The sequence below is a fragment of the Mercenaria mercenaria genome, chromosome 3 (assembly GCF_021730395.1).
Source record: "Mercenaria mercenaria strain notata chromosome 3, MADL_Memer_1, whole genome shotgun sequence".
NCBI classification, from domain to species: Eukaryota; Metazoa; Mollusca; class Bivalvia; order Venerida; family Veneridae; genus Mercenaria; species Mercenaria mercenaria.
Window position 1 is genome coordinate 61,137,350 of NC_069363.1, and position 23,905 is coordinate 61,161,254.

At 35.1% G+C, this 23,905-nt stretch overlaps 1 protein-coding gene across 1 annotated transcript; it reads right to left on the minus strand.

Annotated features, from left to right (window-relative positions):
* Positions 1 to 11,353: 11,353 nt before the first annotated feature.
* LOC123524577 (beta-1,3-galactosyl-O-glycosyl-glycoprotein beta-1,6-N-acetylglucosaminyltransferase-like) lies at positions 11,354 to 23,613 on the minus strand. Its single transcript, XM_045302872.2, has 3 exons — positions 22,467 to 23,613; positions 21,094 to 21,332; positions 11,354 to 13,133 (listed from the first exon to the last, which is right to left on the minus strand). Exons 1-3 carry the CDS (start codon positions 23,303 to 23,305, stop codon positions 12,823 to 12,825), a joined length of 1,389 nt encoding a protein of 462 aa, XP_045158807.2. The 5' UTR covers positions 23,306 to 23,613; the 3' UTR covers positions 11,354 to 12,822.
* Positions 23,614 to 23,905: the final 292 nt, after the last annotated feature.

Genomic DNA, 23,905 nt, shown 5'->3' on the forward strand with positions numbered 1-23,905 from the left:
AGTAAATGATATACTAAACAGTCAGGGGTGTAACTGTTTCAAGTTATGTAACTTATTTCAGTTATTTTTGCAAGCATTTTATAACCTGTATTAGTTATAAAAGTATAGTTAACTCGGGTAAGTTATTCAAAAAAAGTTGTTTTGCTGTTCTCACAAAGTGACCTTTACTGTGTAATTAGTAGCAAACTGTGGCAAATCAAATTCTCTTTTAGTCTGATCATGACCTGATAAGCATAATGGGATGTTAAGAGTTTTATAGCTTTAGAACTTCTGCGTAAAACTTTATCAGCCTTGCGTAAAAAAATTTACTGCATAGCTGGAAAGATAAAAGTTCAAGGGTTCAGGAAATAATTGCATTAGTCTCATTCATAATGAGGAATTGGCACAGGAGTGCTTTGTAATATTTTATGATAACTGAAACAAGTTATGAAAGTATAAGCAGTAACTCAAATGGGTTATAAACTGCGATAACTTAAACAGTTACACCCCTGACTGCTAAAGCTTGTAAAAAAAATACCTTGCATTATTGTAAATGAACAAAATTTTCAAAAATAATATTTGATTTTGAAATGTAATTTCAGGCAGTTTGATTGGTTTAGCTGAGACATTCACTCAAAAATGAACTTCAGTTTACTTGTAATTTTGTATTCTTTCACATATTTCAGTGTTTGTCATAGCCAAAACCAGTAACAGTAATACTCTAAAAAAAAACTGTGATAACTTTCACATTTCTGAACAAAACCTTTGACATCTTCATAGATCATTTCCTATCTGATGATCATGGTTCCAATTGGAATTTTGATAAAAACTTGATTTTTGATGCAGAGAGCAAAATGATTTAAAAAAATGAAAAATCATACGGAAACACATGTATTTGGAATTAGAAAGAATAAATAAAAAAAATTTATAGTGTTCGTGCATGTGTAAACACTGCCCTTGACGCACACATTTTACACAAAGCCACTTTGGGACTTTATTCAGGATGTACTTTATTTGGAATGGTTTGTACATGCATGAACATCAAAAAAAAAAAAAATAAAAAATAATAGTACTACAGTATTGTCAGCCTATGCAAAAATGAGCAAGGTAGTAGAGAAATTGTTAACCATTATACAGATGCTATTTAGCTCACAGATTTCTTTGAATGAGGCGTACCTCATTGTTACCATATTTCAGACTTGTTTTGTATATTATAAATTTGTATATGATGGGTGAACATGATTACCTCAGTCTTTTTGTGAATTTTTAAAAATGCTTTTTTTATCATTGCATGTATTTTTTTTGTCCATTTTTAAAACCATTAAAGATTTTTATGCACTGGTTAAATGCAGAATAATTTAATGTTGCAGGTTGACACATGTTTCATAAAATACTTTAACACACATGCTTAGCGACTTAAATTTTTAATATAAAGATCATACTTAAAAAGGTAGATTTGTACCTTTTGTTTTGTGCGAGTATTAAATAGAAGTTGTGATTTCATTATTTGTGCTTTCTGAATCAGTGTAAAGAGTTATATTCTTTAACATTGATTGTAAAAAGAGTTTTCTTCAAGTTTTTGATGCCATTTTTTTAATCTCTTTTGTATTTTGTAACTTCTGAATTGTAAGTTATCGTTATATATAAGTTATATACATTTTCAAAAAGTTTTAGATTTTTATAACTGTAGTTAGAAGGGATCACTAGTTCATCTTTGATAGTCACAATATATGTAGCCTTGTACAGTAAGGTTATAGTTCATGTTTAGGTAGCTTTCTGTAACTCCACCCACATCCTCTCATACTGTACGCTGGGAAATTTATTAATTGCATGGACGTGAAACTTTGAGCTTTTTTCAAAAACTCTGATTTCGTGTGAATGTGAAGTCACAGAATGATGTCAGCTTTTTGAGATAGAATGAGTTGGAATTATATTTCTTGGTTTTGATTTAATGTTGTGGATTTATGCTGCTCAGGAATTGACGAAATTAGTACTTCATGAATATATTGATGATTTCACAGTGTTTCATGAATATTAATGATTTCCCAGTGTATCAGTTCTCTGTGTTATGAAGATTACTTGATGAGGGAGAGATTTCTGACCACAAAGGCCTCTTAAGGCATCTTTCTTTCACTCCTGTCTTCAGGATGTGGTCTGTAGTTGATACGGTGCTTATGTATCTAGTTGCCATAGTAACCAAATGCCTTAGTACACTGTAATTACATTTTAACTACTTTTACACTTTTTGAAGTCTTTTTAGAGCAAATATGGAGATTTTATATTTCCAGGAATAACTTTGACTTTGTACCATTCTCTTCTTTCTCACAGTTGGCAGATAGGCAGACATTAGACTTTGTCACTTTTTAGGCACCTACAGTTAATCTTTAGCCTGTTGGTGGCAAGTGATTTTGCCTTTGCAACCAGTCCAGCACTGTTTGCTATTCAGTCAGTGAATTTTCAGTGAACACCCCTTTGAATAATAAGTGGTGCTGAATGATGAATGAATGATAGGCAAGTTCATTTAAGAAATTTAGCAGGGTAAAGGTTAAGTACTACCTAATCATTGGTGGCCTAAGCCACAGGGCAGACTGAAGCAATTCATGTTATCCACAGCCATTTTCCTTACATTTTCTATGTCTGGATTGCTCAAACCATGGATATCCCGAGCATTTTGATCATTCCCTTGCAACTTAGCAACCATTATTTAATTGTAGTTAACACTTAGCCTTACATTGTGAGAAAATCAGATCTGTGAGTCACCTTAAAATACATAAAAGTTGAATAATGTATGTTTAACATATTTAAGGGAATTGCTTCAGATCTTTTTGCAGTTACCCCTATTTTGGTCCCTAATGAATACAATATGTTGTAATGGTAGTGTTGATATTTTAGAGAAACAGGACAGATTTGTTGTTCTGATTTTATGTGTCCTATAAGGCACATATGAGCTGCGCCATAAGAAAATCAACATAGTGCATTTGCGACCAGCATGGATCCAGACCAGCCTGCGCATCCGTGCAGTCTGGTCAGGATTCATGCTGTTCACTTTCAAAGCCTATTGCAATTAGAGAAACCATTAGCGAACAGCATGGATCCTGACCAGACTGCGTGGATGCGCAGGCTGGTCTGGATCCATGCTTGTCACAGATGTACTGTGTTGGTTTTCTCATGGCGCGGCTCATATAAATGATAGACCTAGTTTTATAAATGTTAAATTTCAGCTAAGCTGAAGCCTTATTTGACCGTGCTATAACTTTTATATTTCTTTTTTTTTTATGTTTTTTTTTATAAACCGTTTGCAATAAATTAGCTGTCTATGCATTGAATTAATTTGCCTGTATAATGTAAACAAATGTTTTGCATGACTGTTTTATTTGTACATTACTAGAGGATATTTTTAAACAACTTGTTAACTTTACTTACATGTTTATCTCTTGAGTGAAAGAACAAAGTTCAGGATCCAATGTCGTAAACCAAAAAAGTTTATGCGACTGAATATTGAGACCAGCCTCAAGATCTTTATAAGGCTATAGTTTCTTTATAGTACTTTATATTGAGGTCAGGTTCAAAATCTTTATTTAGACAAGTACAAAAAACTTTATGAAGCTGAGTTTTCTTTATAAGGCTGAAGTTTGTTACCAATCTCAAAAGCTTTATCAGGCTGAATATTCAGACCATTCTCAAAATCTTTATACGACTCAATATTGAGACCAGTGTCAAAAATTTGTAAGACTGAATTTAAGACCTATCTTGAAAATTGCTATTTATAGATTGCAATACCAGTCTCCAAAACTTATTAGGCTGAATTTTGAGACCATTCTCAAAACCTTTATATGGCTGAATTTTGACACCAAATTGTTTAAGGCTGAATTTTGAGATCAGTCTGAACACATTTTAAGGCTGAATCAAGGCACCAATTTTTGTAAGGCTGATTTTATAAAAAAAAAATACACAAAAAAAAAGCTTTATATGGCTGAATATTGAAAACAGTCTCAAAGTCTTTATATGCTGAATTTGGAGACCAGTCTCAAAATTTCAATATCTGGATTTTTGAATTTGACCTTTAGCAATGACAAGTTTCCAAACCCAGTTTTGTAATCTTGGGAGTCAGGATTACTGGTTGATAATAATACTGTGTATAAAGCATGTCTTGGTAACAATAACCTATGTCAAAATTATAAGAAGTTTATATACTAAAGCATTACTGTACTTGTTACATCTTTATACTACTTCTGTACCAGGTTAATGTATGTATTATTTATAGATTGCAAGTATTAGGTATAAGTGAAAGTAGAAATTAAACCATTGATATTTAAAGTAATGCAATAATACAGCTGTTTACAGATCACTTAATTATGATAGATGTATATATCTCTGTTGTGACACTTTTTGATAATAAAGTCTATTTTGGTTTGTCATTTTATAAAAGTAATAAGAAAGATACAAATACTGTTAATAAATTCAAAGACAGACTCATAGTTTCCAAGTTATTTGCATGAATATTAAAGGCAATAATTAATACAAATTTTGTTACATTTACCTCATACTACCCTTCCAAATTTACAAGTTTTTATTTTACAAGCTAATTTCAAAGCTTCACAAATATATATATGAGCAGCGTCATGAGAAAACCAACATATTGGGTTTGCGACCAGCATGGATCCAGACCAGCCTGCGCATCCACGCAGTCTGGTCAGGATCCATGCTGTTTGCTTTTAAAGCCTTTTGGAATTAAAAAAACTGTTAGCGAACAGCATGGATCCTGACCAGACTGCGCAGATGCGCAGGCTGGTCTGGATCCATGCTGGTCGCAAACCCACTGCTGATTTTCCCATGGCGCGGCTCATATATGCTTTATTTCCACAATTTTCTGCCTTTATGTGAAATTAGATAAAGTGCGAGTCGTCACGCTAAAAGGGACCATTTTGGTTAGAGTTTTGAAGTTCCTATTTTGCATTATTTTAATGCAAGATATAAATTGGGTTATTTTGAAGTAACCGACAAGAGAAAAAAAGTAAAAATGAGTCATAAAAAGTTTAAGCTGTATAGCTCTAGCTTTGTAAGTGGCAAAACTGTCTTTTTCACATGATTGCATAGTGACTTGAAATTAGTTACCAGGTATAATTTTATAAGCACAAAATAAGATTTAAAAAAAAATGATTCAATATCTTTACATGAAAAAAAAATATTTATAAAATCTTGCCAGTTATATATAGTTACAATTTGAATATATATTTCTTTTAATAAGAAAGTGTAGGCCACTTCAGACCATGCTGAAAGTACCAAGTTTTGGTAAATCGCAGAAGTATGCCTGAAAGTCGTATATAAACATTTCATATGTCGGAAACTGTTGCCTTACACTATCACATGATTATACCTTGTCAGTCATACATTTAGGCATTGTTGTTTGTTAAGGTTGCTCAATATTTGCCAGTTTGGTAAAGTAAAATAAAAAATGCCATTATTTTTTTGAATTTTGACATCAAATTCTGTGAAATCTTTGAATTTCGTTGTTTTGGTCAAAACAACTATTTAATTAAGATATGAATGCATGGATTTCATCGTTTGAACAAAAAAATGAATGGAAGTTTGCTTGTTCTTAGAAATTTTGTGCATTGACACTACAGGTAAACAGCGAAAATTAGCCCCCTCCCACTTGAATATTAGAATATTAATGATTTCACAGTAGTGTGTATAATTCAGAAACACATTATCCTGAAAGGACTATACTGATCCAGATTTGTTTAGAACTGCAGGTAGTTGCTAATAAAAACTCTGGATTTATAAGGACTTTTTAATTGATTTGGCAACAGTGTGATTTTATCAAAACGTCTGTACATAGTCCATTAACTAGACTACAGACTTGCGAATTTATTAAAGGCTTGTTTTGTAACATAACATCAATATGAGCCATGACTGTCGGTATATAAAGCAAACGTTTATGTATTTATGTTTAACATGTGTGTTTTTTACATATTATCATTTTATTTGAACAAAAACATTTTAGAATTTTATGATATTTATACCATAAAGAACATTTTTGATTTTCTATGCTGTTCATAATAAATAGTATTGGTATCGAGGTGAATACCAGTGAAATGTGAAATAAACAAATGAAAATATACTGTGCTCATTCATGTATAATTGACATTATTCTTTGTTTTTGGTTTAACGCCATTGTTTTTCAACAACATTTCAGTCATTTAACATAACCAGTGTTCTTGGATTCTGTACTAGTACAGACCTATTCTACACAAGTGACTGCCAACTTCCCCACATGAAACAGTGGTGGAGGACACAATGTCTTTTTTATCAAATCATCAAGAAGAACATACGCCTCGCCCAGGGATCGAACTCACGTCTTGAGCTAAGCGGGCGGGCCCATATACATTATTCTCTGAAAATGAATATAAACACAGATTTTATGTCATCTCAATTGAACAACGAGAATGTTTTTGTTGACTCCATCAGGCCTAACCAGCAGTTATATGAAGTTGATCCTAATCACTACTTAACATTAGCTAAAGCTATTTTTGATACCCATTTGTTCTACTGTTCGTGATTAGGGGTCAGGCTCTTGGTTATCAAATAGATATTGATTTAAGATGGGTCTCTCAATCTCGTTAAAATCAAGTCTTGTCAATTGAATACTCAAGTATGATGAACAGTTGGACCCTCAAAGTCTTGCTAGACTTGTGGCCCTTGAAGTACTCAAAGTTGAGATTATTGATAGTGTCCACTCAATCACTAGACTCGGCGATTTTTGACCTGTGTCGATTCACCGTAAAACCCAACTCGCTCACTCAACCACTAGAATATCAGAATGTTGTTGGGCATATTTTTATAATCTGGTAATGTTCATAAGAGTAAATCGTTTTGGCCACAAAAACATCACAATTAGGTTTCTTGGGATGGTATAGTCCCGCTGAGGCCAATTTGGTCTCAGTGACAATGTCTCACTAGGTAACTCAACGTGTCCACTAGATGGCATAGTTTTTCTGAGGCCAATCATTTTGGCCACACAATTGCAAAAAATCTCACCAGGCAGCCCAGCTTGTCCACAAGATGGCATAATATCTGAGTTAAGTTGGTCTGCAGTTCGCGATTCAAATTACGAACTGAAAACTGGTCTGCAATTCACAATTCAGAATGAAAGAAGATTGGAACGTTTTTCTTATAATTGTAGTACTTAGTTTAAAGTGATTGCTAAATAGAGGTTATGGGTCTGCATTCCGCCTCCCTAACTGCTGGCAAGTCTGCGGTTCCTAGTTTCCGATTCGAATTCCAAACTGCAAACTGGTCAGCAGTTCATAATTCAAATTCAAAAGTGCAGTCTGACCAGCACTGCCTTGCGAACTGCGGACTAGAATGCATTTCACAATTTGAAGGTAATAACTTCGGAATCGAATTGTAATCTGCAGACTGGTCTGCAGTATATTGGAACGTTTTTCTTATAATTTTAGTATTTAGTCTTCCTCTTCGCCCAACACTGTCAGACCAGTAGCCTCGATGAAACTTGTGGTTTGCCGCCGATCCTCAATGCCTCTATACAGTTTCTGGTGGATTGAGGCATCCAACCGGCCAAGTCGCAGCTCGCTCCTGGTCATGCCTTTTACATTTCTGGAGTATATGCTCCGTAGTCTGATCATCCTCACCACATAGACAGGTTGGTGATGGTGCCAGTCTGTATTTCTTGTACATGTGAACATTGAGCTTGTTGTGCCCTGAGCGAAGCTTGACCAGCATCACTTGTTCAGACCGATCAAGGAGATGAAAAGCATCTTCCTCTATCATTGGTCTCGTTATTGCCTTGATGATGGTGAGTTTCTCCTTGTAGCTCACATGTGTTGTTGGTTGTTCTGACTGAGCTCCTAGCTCTATAGCTAGTTGATCTGCCTCTGCATTACCTGCAAGTCCACAATGGGATGGAATCCACTGAAGTGCTACTTTACAGTGATACTCAGGCCCGTCCTGGGCGCCCTCTGACTGTTGTGTCTGACAAATACATTGCTGCTGTGAATGTAATAATTGGAAAAGATGCATGATGCACAGTGGAGCAGACAGGGGAAATGTCGGTCCTTAATTCGTCAGCGGTTTTTTCCGATTTTAAAAGAGGGGCAAAATCTGCGTAAGGTTTGTGCACGCTAGATACTGCATTTATTGAACCCTGAGTAACAGAGGAAAAGGGTAGAAAAAACTTCCGCCCTTCTCGTCAAATATAAAAACAAGGAATCTAGGCGTATGAAAGAAATTGTTACAGTGATGAGACGTGGCTGTACTTTTTTTGAGCCTGACAATAAATAAAATAATAAAATTTGGGTAGGTGAAAATAACGAGAGACACGTTATTGCTCGGCGGAGCAGACGCGTCAGGCGGGTTATGTATGCCCTGTTCTTCGACTCCGATGGAATTGTGGCTCGAGTCCCTGTCCCTGAACATAGTAGTGTTACAGGTACATTTTACAAAGAAAGTGTCCTCTGGTGTTATTGGCCACTACACAGCAAAGCGCCCAAGGACAGGGGCGCGTGGCATCAAGCCGCTACATGACAACGTCCCCAACGCCACGGCCCATCGTTCAGCCGTAGTAAAGGAATACCTTAATGAGAACTGTATTGAGGTTTTACAACACCCGCCATATAGCACGGATCTCTCCGTTGAAGCCGCTTAAGGTAGAACGCGACACTTTGCGAGCTTTCGAGTAGCGTCTTGAAATTTGGCATGTGTGAAGTTGGCCATATTTCAAATAAGGTGCCGTTTTTTTTTCTACCAACAGAGTCCACCAATTTTTGTACACGAGACTTCAAAGCTGACCACCAAAGCCTGTTTTTGAAAATGACGTCGCCGCGTATCGTTGGCAACTGTTACGGGTACTGCAATGACACCAGCCAACAATTTTTCTTAAATTCTATACTGTTCGACGAGAATTATTTTTCTTTTATGTTGATATAAAAATAATTGTTTTACGCCGACAAATATTTGAAAAATGGAAAGAAAATCGTCGCTTTTTACTAAAAATTGACGTTCAGTTTCGCTGCATTTTTCGGCTTTCAAGCGGCATATTAGAAAATCCCTGAATTAATTTTTTGATTTTTTCAATAAACGGTGTTTAAAATGTATACCGGATCCTAATGACAAATAAAATTGGGGGGTGAACGAGTCAAGTTTTTCGGTACATGTTATTTTATTTCCCCCACCCCCATGCCTTGAAGTTGTATCTCATTTCATCCTGAAAGAGGAATTGTGGGTAAAAGGCTCTTAATGCGATTGCTGCAGAGCTTGTTAGCTCACGTTAGCAAGAAGTGCATGGCTGGAGCTATTGAGATCCTCACTATCATCTGTCCGTCTGTCTATGCTTTGTTTTTAAATGAATCCCCTCTGAAATATTTGGTGGCAGTTCATGAACTTGGCCTGAATATTACTTTACTGGTCATTTACAAATGTTGTTCGAAGAACTTTATCCCATGCAGAACTGTGATTGCCATGGCCACGGAAAAAAAGACAAAATTTTCTTCAAAGAAACCGCTTACCTGATTTCAAGTAATATGATGGAAATGTCCCGTTCCTTTGGTGGCCAACTACCAAGATTTTTAAAGCTATTTCGATTCGTTATCACGGCCCTTTTGTTGTTTGATAAACATCTGTTTGGATCTACGCAAATCCACGTAAAATATTATTTTCTAAGTACTTGACTGCTCGATACACTCAGTAAAACAATGCAAGATTCATTTAATTAAGTCTCCAGATTTCTGTCTTGGTTTCAGGTGCTGTTGCTTGCTTATGGTGGAAGTCTATCTTGCTGTTAATAAAGGCACATTGTATAATATCATTCTGACAAAACCAACGGAGCATGTTAAGTGATGTGAGACTCACTTTTTTTTTAATTCAAAGTAACTGAAAACGTATTGCTACAACTTAAATATTGACCGTGAAAACATGGACGCAAATCTACCGTTACGCGTTTGTTTCTCCTTGTTGTCGATTATGTTTTCGTCTGCGTATTTTTGTGAAATGAATGGTGGGGGCATATAGATTTGGTCTTGTCCGTACGTCCGTCCGAAGTTTGTGACGTGCCTAGCTCAAAAAGTATTAGATATAAATTAGCGAAACCTTGCAGGAGTCTTTATCATGATATGAACTTGCGCACCTCCTATATTTCATGTGGTTCCGCCCCCTTTTTCCAGAGCTTTGCCCTCTGTTACAGTAAAATGCACATTTTCACATTGTGACACGCCTAGCTCAAAAAGTATTTGATACAGATTGATGAAACCTTGCACGAGTCTTTATCGTGATATGAACTTGCGCACCTCCTATATTTCATGTGGTTCCGCCCCTTTTTTCCAGAGCTTTGCCCTCTGTTTTAGTAAAATGCACATTTCCACATTGTGACACGCCTAGCTCAAAAAGTATTTGATACAGATTGATGAAACCATGCACGAGTCTTTATCGTGATATGAACTTGCGCATCTTCTATTTTTCGTCTGGCTCCGCCTCCTAATTCTAGAGTTATGGCCCCTGAATTAGTCAGGTTCTGCCCAATGACTAATTCTATCATTCAGAATAAAACCATACAGTTTATATATTGAAGAGGCCAATGAAATACCTCGATACGGTTCTTAAATCTTGTGAGTTTGACTTAGGAATAGGGTTGATGATACATTTACCCCAAACTGATCGAACAGTTCCATTACTAAAACAAACATTAAATAAAACATGTAAAAACATAACTGTTGTATCATTTTTCAATACTTCAAATGGTATTCCATCTATTCCAAAAGCTTTACCACGTTTAGAATTATCACAGCTTTCTATACCTCGAGAACAGATATACTGTCATTAAAAGACAAGGTACTATCATCGATATTAGTAAAATCAGTATCATAAAGTGAATGTGCAGAAGATTTATTAAACAATTAATTAAACTACTAAAATCAGTTTTCCACTTTTCTAATATATCAGTAATATATGTTAACGAAGGTCCATCATCTAGTATCACCTCATTAGGAATTGAATTCTTTTTATTAAAGCCAACTCCAATTTTCCCGAACGACTTCGAGTACTTAGTCTGGTTAATATTACATTCATCTACCAATTCCTGTTGCAGGTTATACCAGTAACGGCGTTTCATGTTACAGGAAGACATCAGGTATTCCTTCGTGTATTGTTCCTGGTACTGACGGGCACGCGTGTCAAACCGACGATCTTCCGTTAAGCCAGCTGGATGGCACCCTAACAGGAAAGAACGCTATATACCCCATGAGAGGTTTCGAACCCACAGCAGTGAAAGCAGGTGATGTTTAGTTAGCGACATTAACAACTCGTCTGCGGAGCCTCGCCCCACTCCCCCTACCCCCTACACACAAACCCCTCCCCCTCCTACACGGTCAATAATATATTCATATCGACATCATGCAAACGCATTAGGCCACACCAAATTGATAAGTTGTTCATCGGATTTTTTTCTGAAAAATTTGAGGCGGCGAGCGAAAAAATAATTTAAATATTTTTTTTGGTTTTTGAGAAAATCAGGAGCGAGCGAAGAGCGGAGAAATATATTTGTCCTCATTTGGCTCTCGACTGACTAATAAAAACCTTAAAATAGAATGTATAGCCCTTTTAAATTAAAAAGTAAGTCCCCGTGATTGAGAAAATCTGACCTGCAGACGCACAACAAAGCGAACTCGTAAAAAAAAGGTAATAACATTGTCATACAGTACACTGCAATCAAATAATGCATGCTTTTGAAAATGCTGTTAGAAAATATGTAATAAACAACAATGCATAACCTTACACCATACTTTTCACATACATATGTGACTTGAATATTTACTGCTATGAAAATGTAGCATTCTTAGCTGAATTTACAAAGTTTTTGATACATCAAATATCTATGCGAGTGTTACTAGATCTATTAAAGCTTCTGATTTGAAACTTAGAACAGTTATTTACTGTCAAAGTCTACACCAGGAGAAACAATACTCTTAAGTCTGAATCTAGACAGCGTTATGTCCCTTTTTAACATAGAATATTTTTAATTAAGTTTTATATAGATCTAATGACCAATAGCTCTGTACTTTAATAGCTTCTGACTATTATGCCCCTTTTACTGGCAATGCTCTGATTCAGAACACTCGAGCATGATGTCTTATGTACAGCTCTTTTTCTAACTTTAAACTTTCATGACATATTAAATTTGTTGAAAACAACTCGTATTAAATGTAAATTCCTTACCCCACCAACTTTCGTATGCAAATGCTGATCATTTGGACAGGAAAAAACAGAAAAACAGATAAGTGACATGCATCAATAAGTATTTACCCTTACCAAAATAATGTAGATTGATGTTATCAAATAAATTAGTATGTTTTTCTTCATCCAGTTTTCAATGAAATAAACCGATTTTTGTAGCATGTAATTTGGTAAACATTTGAAGAAAATGACGTAACTGCATACAGGGGAAATAACTTTAATGCAACTAAATATAAGTGTTATGATTTATTATAGACGATGTGTGCGTAGTATGTATTTATTTTGATTAAAATCCATTTGAGAACAATCTGGGACTGGAATTATAAGCATTTATACACTTTTACGTCCGTAAAAAGTAGCGCACCAAAAAATTTTGGATCGACTTTTTTCAGTGAGGCGAGCGCAAGCCATTTTTTTGTGTTTTTGAAAATATACGAGCGGCAAATCCGATGAACAACTTTTTAATTTGGTGAGGCCTTATTGATTTTATTTTTATCGTTGTCCCAACACAGAACAGGTAAAGCACAAGAAACGACCAGTTTACGAATATCAAGCGCATATAATAAATGTTCTTTGCGAACCGCGAGTGCTTATCTGTCATGGTTTTAACTGCATTTTTGCGTAGTGTAAATGTTTATAATAAGACATATCAATAGGAATGTCTTCAATATACTCTTTCCATGTTCTTTCATATAACAGTTCTTCTAAACAATCAAGAGCTATATGTTCAAAATCAAGATGAAATTTGTTAGCAAATAACTCAATACTATTGTAAGCCCTGCCAAGATCTTCAACTCCAAGTATGCACACCTCTCTAACGAACTTTCCAGAGCAGCTTATTCCTCCGGGAAACTTCCAGATGACGTGACGAAGAAAAAACGGCTTCAAAGGATATTCCTCAGCTTCACCTTAAAAGAATAATACATGGTTATATCATATACCTACGAACGCTCTGTCTTGAATAAATGAGCCGTGCCATGAGAAAACCAACATAGTGGTTTTGCGACCAGCATGGATCCAGACCAGCCTGCGCATCCGCGCAGTCTGGTCAGGATCCATGCTGTTCGCTAACAGTTTCTCCAATTCCAATAGGCTTTAAAAGCGAACAGCATGGATCCTGACCAGACTGCGCGGATGCACAGGCTGGTCTTGATCCATGCTAGTCGCAAACCCACTATGTTGGTTTTCTCATGGCGCGGCTCAAATTGAGCCAATTGTTTTCACTACATGCTTTAGTCTTGACGTGACGCCACATTTGACGTTAAAATAATGAAATGTTGGCGTCTCGGCGTTCCATGTGTGAACAGTTTACCGTTTCAAATCAGTGCTTAATCTTATTTGCAAAACATTATCTAGATAGGGAGTCTGTAATCGATTACAGGTAATAAAATGGTTCTTACAAACTTTTTCCCCATAGATCTATTACTTATCTTCATTGATCAATTCGCCTCCTGTGGGCTTTGCCAATCGGCGCAATGCTAGCAAAATCCACTCGAGCCAAATACAACATTGCACATCAAGGCACTGTTATAATAACCCTATACACTTCAAGTAAGCTTACTTTAAAACGACTAAAACTTCATATCATAAATCCATCATCAGTTATAATATCCGTATAATGACATAGAAGTCTATATCTAACACTACAAAATGCAAAATACCATTGTACGTGTACTAGTACTTTCAAAGAACTAGCATAGGGAGACCGGGGCAAAATGATACATCAGTTCATATTTAATTGTACAGCGCTTAACGCGATGGTATGACGCTCCATGTTCATCCTCAAACGGAATCTATTAGTTCGTTCATTCACAAGTTATTGATGTGATAAGTTAATGCAGTCAGCTGTATCAATTTGTCCCATGAGCGGGGCAAATTGTTAGATCACACAGGGAAAAGTTGTTTTTTATTTACCAAATTTGATAATGAAGCAACTTGACATTGTATGAAGAAAATATTATATTTCATGCAAGTAGGCTAACTACGCAGCAAATAAAGAAAAAATAATAAAGAGATAAAGTTAAACGGAAGCTACTATAAAATAAACTTCAATGTTTAAATACTTATATAACCAAAGAAAATAAAGTTTGAAGTGGCATCTGATGTTATCGGACAAGACATGGAAAGTGACACTATTAGTGAGTTATATCTATTCCAAAAGAAGTTTCAATCTTTAAAATCATCACTTCTGAATTCTGGACTCAACAATGAAACTGAACTGAAATAATTTCATTGAATACTTTGAATCAGTACTATTAGGTGTCTGTGGTAAAAGAAAGTCTTCAAAAAAGAAGCTGATGCTAAAAATGCCGAATAAGGCAGAAGCAATAACAAGAAATGGAACAAGCTTTTTTGCCTCTACGATGGATTGTAGAGTCCCCCCCCCCCCCGTGGAAATTTTAGAGCAAACAAATATAAAGGGTGGCTTCTAGTGACTTTTCTGACCAAAACTATGCTTCTTCAGTTTTGAACAAAATTTTCACAAACGACTCGCAAGTAAAGAGAGGTCCGGTCTATATAATGAAGGTAACAAAGCGGGGTCGAGGAGAGGGGTGGGGCTGGCATTTTGGAAGGACTTGGACTAAGCTGTCTATTTATTCAGGACGATATTTGTTATTCACAAAGTAAGCAACATAAGTTCCTTTTCCAAACATATTTGTTGTATACAAAATTTGCATTCACTATTTACATTTTATATGGAAAGACAAAAATGTTAATTTTCAATGACGGCCATTTCCGCCAAATTGCACCTGTAATCTGACGTCCTTTACCAAAACCATGAACATAATGGCCTCATTCCAAAAATTCTTTCACAATTGGACGCTAAAACTTCCAAAAAGAACATTTGACTTATAGCTTTAACTATTTTTTTCTGACGTCAAAGATCACAGGTGAATCGACGCGACTGTATAAATTGTTACTGTTAAAATATTTTAAATAAAAACGAGAACTGTATTTTTCTCGAAGGCGAATTATAGTTGAACGTGGGCGGGTCTTTTTTACTGTTCTGTTATAAGATGACAAACACATCGATATCTTGACATTTATTTTGATTTTCTGGTACTCCTGGAAAGCCAATCAGTTATTTCTGTAGCAAGCTGTCGCAGAATTAAATGCTTTTGTGCGTTTATATGGGTATGAACCACACTGGAAGGCTTCTTGCTGATCATCCAAGAATCGCCAGCGCGATTCATGAATTTGCAAGAAGTCCCAGTGATATACGCACAGAAAATAGCATTCAATTCTTTAAAAAGTACACATGTGTGCATACGTGTTACATCAGAATATATGCAAATCATCTTGCAGTAAATACTCTAAATACTAGAAACTGATCAGACTGCTGAAGACAAATTTTAACTTATGCACAATTTCAAAACAGACAAAATGATGAAGCTATTTTAACAGATTCTTATTTCATTTTTCAAGTACATTTGCGGTAAATTCTCTTTTAAATATTGCAGTTAGGCCTCACCAAATTAAAAAGTTGTTCATCGGATTTGCCGCTCGTATATTTTCAGAAACAAAAAAAAAATATTTTTTTTGGTTTTTGGCTTGCGCTCGCCTCATTGAAAAAAGTCGATCCAAAATTTTTTGGTGCGCTACTTTTTACGGACGTAAAAGTGTATAAATGCTTATAATTCCAGTCCCAGATTGTTCTCAAATGGATTTTAATCAAAATAAATACATACTACGCACACATCGTCTATAATAAATCATAACACTTATATTTAGTTGCATTTAAGTTATTTCCCCTGTATGCAGTTACGTCATTTTCTTCAAATGTTTACCAAATTACATGCTACAAAAATCGGTTTATTTCATTGAAAACTGGATGAAGAAAAACATATTAATTTATTTGATAACATCAATCTACATTATTTTGGTAAGGGTAAATACTTATTGATGCATGTCACTTATCTGTTTTTCAGTTTTTTTCCTGTCCAAATGATCAGCATTTGCATACGAAAGTTGGTGGGGTAAGGAATTTACATTTAATACGAGTTGTTTTCAACAAATTTAATATGTCATGAAAGTTTAAAGTTAGAAAAAGAGCTGTACATAAGACATCATGCTCGAGTTTTCTGAATCAGAGCATTGCCAGTAAAAGGGGCATAATAGTCAGAAGCTATTAAAGTACAGAGCTATTGGTCATTAGATCTATATAAAACTTAATTAAAAATATTCTATTTTAAAAAGGGGCATAACTCTGTCTAGATTCAGACTTAAGAGTATTGTTTCTCCTGGTGTAGACTTTGACAGTAAATAACTGTTCTAAGTTTCAAATCAGAAGCTTTAATAGATCTAGTAACACTCGCATAGATATTTGATGTATCAAAAACTTTGTAAAGTCAGCTAAGAATGCTACATTTTCATAGCAGTAAATATTCAAGTCACATATGTATGTGAAAAGTATGGTGTAAGGTTATGCATTGTTGTTTATTACATATTTTCTAACAGCATTTTCAAAAGCATGCATTATTTGATTACAGTGTACTGTATGACAATGTTATTACCTTTTTTCACGTGTTCGCTTTGTTGTGCGTCTGCAGGTCAGATTTTCTCAATCACGGGGACTTACTTTTTAATTTAAAAGGGCTATACATTCTATTTTAAGGTTTTTATTAGTCAGTCGAGAGCCAAATGAAGACAAATATATTTCTTCGCTCTTCGCTCGCTCCTGATTTTCTCAAAAACCAAAAAAAATATTTAAATTATTTTTTCGCTCGCCCCCTCAAATTTTTCAGAAAAAAATCCGATGAACAACTTATCAATTTGGTGTGGCCTTATACGGTAAAATGTTGTATGCATTATACTGATCTCTAGATTAAGGAAATTACTAAAAGCTATTATTTGCCATCTGTTGCATGTTTTCATGTTGCATTTTAATATCGCAATCGTCCTTGCCACGAACATTGATTTTAAAAACTTACAATATCTCTACATTCTTGGAAATCAAGTAAATAATGATACAGAGACAAAAGTCTTGTAACAGATGTTTAGGCTGAAATATAAAATCTAAATTCACGAAACGATAATAAAGGAAATATGCAGACGACATTAGTGATTGATTTGACCATGTTTTATTGCTTATGTATACATGCAAGTAGATACATAGAATTACAACAATACAAAAGCAAATGGGTTGGGCAACAAGTTCTAACAACATTACATCAAGCCCTTCCCATTAATGAAAATTACAGAAAAATACAAGACTGGCGACACAATTATTTATATGTATATATGCAGTTAATAATCTAAATGTTATTTGTCATTTAACCTTAGTTTGAAAGGAACATATCTGAGAATGTAAACTGTAAAAAAGTAAAATTTATTAAGTAACATTACTGATATAATGAAGCAAAAATTCGCCTACGGTCACTATCCACGGCCTCGTGCCCAAGTTACTAGATTCCACCTAGCTACAGGGTTTGTTGTTATAAGTTCTCGAAACAATTAAATTGTGTTGTATTCAGATAAGAACAATCGCTCTGTATTAAAACGTTTTGTCAGTTTCATACACTTTTTACAGCTTCAAAAATAACGAAGTTGTCATCGTATCGTAGGTTTTCGCGACCAAATAGTAGAAGGTTAATATTCAGTGGATGATATGGTCTTTTGTCGCGGAATAGAGTAATTTTCTGTTCTTTAAATAATTTACATTAGTAATTAAATATTTGCTGGTTATGAGCATTTATTACACATACTGTATGTATCATAGGTTTAAAAAAAATCGAGGTATTTCAAAGGTACTGAAGTGTATGATGTTTAATCATTTCGTGCGTTAAATACTTTTGATTGATGTATATTTTTCGGCAATAAATTTTGGGAAATGGGTGTCAGGGCTTAAGAAGAAGGTGACTGGTGTTGAAACTTGGTTTCTTTAAACTACCCCCTCCCATCACGAAGTGAAGTAGGGTTGAGTAGGTGCCTCGCAGCATAATGACCCGGAAAGTATATTCATAACCGTATGGTTTCCACGTAGGAATTAATGAATTGATTGTTTATATGACTGAAGTTGAGTCTTCAACTATGGCAATGCGGATGACAAAGCCTAAATGTTAATTTATGAATCTGTTCTTTTTGTTCCCGTTGATTCTCTTTGATTATGGGATAGATAATTTTATTTTTGTTTTAGGGTTGCAAATTAGGAAATAATGCTTTGGTATTCATAGTTGTTACACTCGGACACAGTTGTTTATCCTTCTAAATTTTACTAGTAATAGCACGGGTGGTAAACGCGCAATCCAATTCCCGCCGGGAATACGCTTAAAATGGGTTGCGCAACGTCCCGTGCTGGTGTTGCGCGTAAAAAAAGACGAAATTGAGGTATGTGAAGTTATGATTTTGCTTAGTATGAGGCAAGTATAAATTTTCTCGAAAAAAGCAAAATGCTATTCGACACAGATATGATAATACATCATATGTGTAAAATATCTGGTTTGTAATTTATGATTCGGCTCTATTATCACAAAAACTCTGGCGACACGAAACGTGAAAAAAGTATGAAATCAACAAAAATGGCAGTTTCTGACCTCATATGCCTAATCTGAGGACATCTGATGCTTTTTATGATAACTCAACTGTTATAAAGTAACGAATATCAAACTTATTTGTTTCAAATCCTGCTTACGGGGACATAATTGACAAAATAATCATCGGGAATGGGGTTGCGCACCGGGAATGGAGTTGCTCATATACATCATAATGTGTATAATGTATACGCGCAACTCCATTCCCGGGACGCAACCCCATTCCCGATTATTTTTTGCCAATCTTTCCCCCAAAGGCAACATTTCATTCAAGTGTATGTAATATTCATGACTGTTTTACACGTGTTTGACCATTCGAAGCGTCACATTTCCAGAAAGAAGGCACAAGAGTTAGAAAATTTGCATTTTTCATGATTCCATGCTTTTTTTGACAGCTCGAGCCATCAGAGTTTTCGTGATAACAGAGCTGATTCTTAAATTAATAAGTTGGTATTTCACACATATGATCCGTATTCATTTTTGTGTCGAATAGCATTTTGCTTTTTTTCGAAAGCACTCGTAAATGTGTAATTATTTACAAAAACAAAAACCCACCTACCTCGATTTTGTATATATTGATGCGCAACACCAGCACCGGAAGTCGCGCAACCCATTTTTAGCGTATTCCCAGTGGGAATTGGATTGCGCGTTTACCACCCGTGAATAGACAATTGCCATTTAGAAGATTTTTCTTGTGGTCAATAGCAGCTATAGTATATAATAGTATATATGCATCTGAAATCATATATGTTTTTAGAATTTTAAATGTATTTAGATTTAAATAAGTTTAAATAAGCATAAAACTGCTGTTATTGTCACTTTTTTGGGGTGTTTTAACAGGAAAGAAAACGTGTGTTAACAGAGAGGTTCTCGCGCTCACGTGCTGTTACATGTGTATAACACCTTTTTATATATGCGCGTTCCGTGGCAAAGCGTAAAAGTATTACGGCCCCAAAACAGATAATTCAAAAGGAAATGACGTCAACGTGAAAAAAAAACAACGTAGACTTTACCGCGCATTTCATGGAAATGTAATGACATTAGGGACAATATATTTATTAAAGAAATGAAATGATTTATTTCGGTGTTCATGCGAAATGAACGACAGAATAGGATCGGCAAATCCTAGCGACTCATGTTTAATTTGCCGATCCTATTCTGTCGTTCATTTCGCATGAACACCGAAAAGAAAGTTTCATTTCTTATATTTACATTATATTTCCTTTCCATTTGTAAACTGTATAATATTATGAATTGCATATAATGTGTAGCATCTAACATTAAAATCAGCTTCCCGGCCATTCTGTTCACCAGACGGAACAACTGCGACGTCAACTTAAGGAACGTTCTCTCTGACTATTGGTACATTTTGAAACTCCCAGACATGTTTCTTTCACTTTGTGTAGGGAAACACGATTTAAGTTAGATTATGAAACGGTGATTTATTTGCTCTATTTTCCTTTGCAATGGAAAGGACAGCAAGAACAAAACATTTATGTACAGCGAACAATATTGTGATCCGTAGATCTGCAGATAATAGTGGTGCTCGAATTGCATGAATAGCCGCCGTGTATCAGGTAACTAAAAGGGGCGACAAATGCACGGATATGGGAATGTTTTCATGGACAACCAACGACTTCTAAATTAAATCTCCTCTATTGGATGTACTCATTTATTGAGTGTATCATATACATGTACTAGCTTTAATATAGGTTTAATGATGTACATTCAGTGCATGTGTGCGTACACTCAATGCGGGAGAATGATTTTTTTAAGTCAGATTGCGCATTATATTGATCAAGAAGGTATATGACCTAATGATGATATAAAAATTTATATATTTAGCAGTTAAACATTAAATTTAGTATGAATATAGAAATCAACTTCGTTATATGTTCCATTGAACGTTTCATTTTGCTATAACCTAATATCTAAAATGAAGTTCTGCCTTCTTTGAAGTGATCCTTTCATTCATCCTATACTTTTCCTACCTCTGTTTTCGACCCCTAAAATAATGCCCACTTTTCAGCATCTGCAACGGTTCTGCAGCTGTAGCCTTTTGTCATATTTAAAGATGTAACTGTTTTATTTTTACAGCTGTAAGTTTTCTTAATTTGCACAACTTGAACTGTTTTAAAGTCATTTTACAGCTGTAAAGTGAAATGTACACTTATAAAAATCAATCCTGTTCTATAAAATTTACAGGCGTTTTGAAATAATCATGACTGTAATTTTGAACAAAAATACAGGTCTTTTACAGCTGTAAATTTTGTACCTTCCGTTACTTCGGAATATTACATTTTAAAATTCGACTTACGCATATTTGTGTTTTACTTACCAAGGAAAGATCCTATGATTCTTAAATGCGGGTTATTATTCAATGAAGCGAAGAACGTCTCATCTGGGTTTTCTGTTATCCTTAACCATGTTAGGAATTTATGTGACCTTGGGTCATGTAGGCAGAAATCGACAAAGTGCCTATTAACTGCAATATACATAGATCCTTTCACAAGTTGTATCTTATGTGGCGGTGGCCATTTTGCCATTTTCCAGCGTTCGGAGTAGACTTTCTTCGCTCTGAAGAACAGAAAATAAGCTGACGCAAAAGGACTGATTACACCAAACAGGAAGTGACTACTCAGTGTTACGTGAAGTAGTCCAAAATGTAGTTCCATGCTGTGATGAAATCTGGTATAATGAGTCATATGAGGATGTGACAGTTCAACATACGCGTAATTGCTAAACGGCTATTTTCATGGGAGCATTTTTATAGGGTGATGTTTCTCAGAACAGATTATTATATGTAACATAACATGTCAATATTTTTTTATTTTTGATAAGAAAACATGTCATACTAAATGACCATATATGGTTTTCATATCATTGAAATGCTCTAAAGTTCTGAAAATGAGGTCTGAATATTTTATTGCTTATATGAAATAAAGAAGGAACTGAATTGGTAGAAAGTAACCTTGAAAGGATGCTTTAAAGTGAATTATCAACTAAGGAATCAGTCGAATGATAATTGACTGAATATTTTCGGTAGCCTATCGGATATTTTCATCTTATTTTGAAGATATTTGGACACTATGAAACTATCCTTGCTCGAAAAAGTCATCATCTCATAAGACGTGTTACTTAAAAATAAATAATTGAATAACTGTTTGCAAATATGACATCAATTAGTCCGACAACTTTATCCTTCTTCCGCTAATTTCGAATTCAAGGGCCGACATATAGATACAGTGTGTCATGTGATAATTAATACGACGGACTATTGTTTAAATTTTGTCAAATGTACACTCTTGAGATCGTGTGCAGAAGAGATGATGGAGGGAGGAGCAATGCATTTTATCAACAACAACACAAAAAAAAAATACTGTAGTAAGTGGGTTTCCAAAATAGGACTGCAATAAAATACAAAATGAGCCTCACCATGAGAAAACCAACATAGTGCATTTGGGTCTGAATCAATGGTGGTCGCAAATGCACTCAACGGTTGGTTTTCTCATGGTGCGGCTCAAATAAGCTATCCTAACACCAAAAAACAAGGAGAGAAAACATGTAAGCATCAAAATTCAGGAAAAGAAGAGTGATTGATTAATAGCATTATCACATGGCATGCTAGAAGACATTTTTTTTAGAGGAAACTTCTGTAAGACACCGAAAAGGGCCATAACACTATATTTGAAATATAAACAAAACTCAGACTTTTCCATAGATCCGTCCACAACGTTTGCCCCCTCAAGGCTTTTAAGGATAGCCACTATCTCGCGGTTTGTTTTCAATGGAAATTCCTGTCCAGCAAGGTTAATGTAATAGTTCCATTGCTTATACACCCAAAGCGTTTTCATGCATACGAGTTCTGCCTCCAGGATTGTAAAGTCTCCCCATCGTACATCAACTGATTTGACCGCAATAAACACGTTGTGTAAACAATCTGCAATTTTTTGGAAGGCCTCCCTCTCAGTTATATCCGTTTTCGAATCTATGTGTATGCAGTAGAAATTATGAGGTCGATATATTGAACGCAAGAGTCGCTCAACTTGTTCAATGTCTCTGTAAACTAGTAGCGAAAATGCAACAGGAAATTCAAACTCTGCTTTAGAAAGCGGATGTTCAATATAGCCCCTGGAGTCACGAAACAAATCGCAGTTTTTTGTAATGTTCGAGTAAAAGTCTGGTGTAAGTTTTGATTTCACAGACACAGGTTTTGTCATGATGTTCTGTGCGTTTGATATTTCACGTTTATCATTGTAAATTATTTTTGTGCAGTTTACACCAGCAGAGTTTTTAACTGGTCGATAATTTGCCATGAACACTTGTTTGCGATATACTGCATCTTCTTTCAGCTTGAACTCCTTTTCGTTAGTTAACTTAAATATTTTTCTTGTTTCAATAGATACTTTTTCTATATTTTCAAGAGGATAACTGAGTTGTTGATTTATGTCTGTAGTTTTTGATACAAAACCACGTAAAAAGGAGACACTCGATGCTATAATGGCTGAAGTTGTCAGCCAAATCAATATATTACGGTCGCAATGCATCATTTCTAAACTGAAAGACTGTTTCACGAATACTTGTACTAGTAAACAAAATAATGATTAAGTCCTCCGTAAGTTTACTTTCAAAAAGACTGTTTCTAATCCATTTCAAATAGTCTCAATTTCTTTAAATTATACGTAAACATGAGACAAGTTTAGTTATGTATATAACATTCATATAATAGTCATATACACAGAATTCTAAAATATTCAAAATACATAATTGTATGCTGATTTTATTAAACAGATAAGAAGCATATTTGCGTAAATGCTATCCTCCAGATTAGACACAAACAATCAATATGTGCATGAACAACAATCGAATCAATATGTGCATGTGTCTGCACTAATTCAATGTAAAAAGCTGTTTCTAAATGACCAATGAGTTATGTCACATTGTAAACAAATCTGACAATAGCTTAACCTTTAGTCTGCTGGCGGCAAGTGATTTTGCCTTTGCGACCAGTGCAGATCAAAATCAACCTGCCCGTCCGTGCAGGCTGATCATAATCTGCACTGAGTAAATTTTCAGTCAACACCCCTTCAAATGATAAATGGCATTGCCCAAATTGAATGATGGACCAGTCCATTTTAGAAATCTTAAGA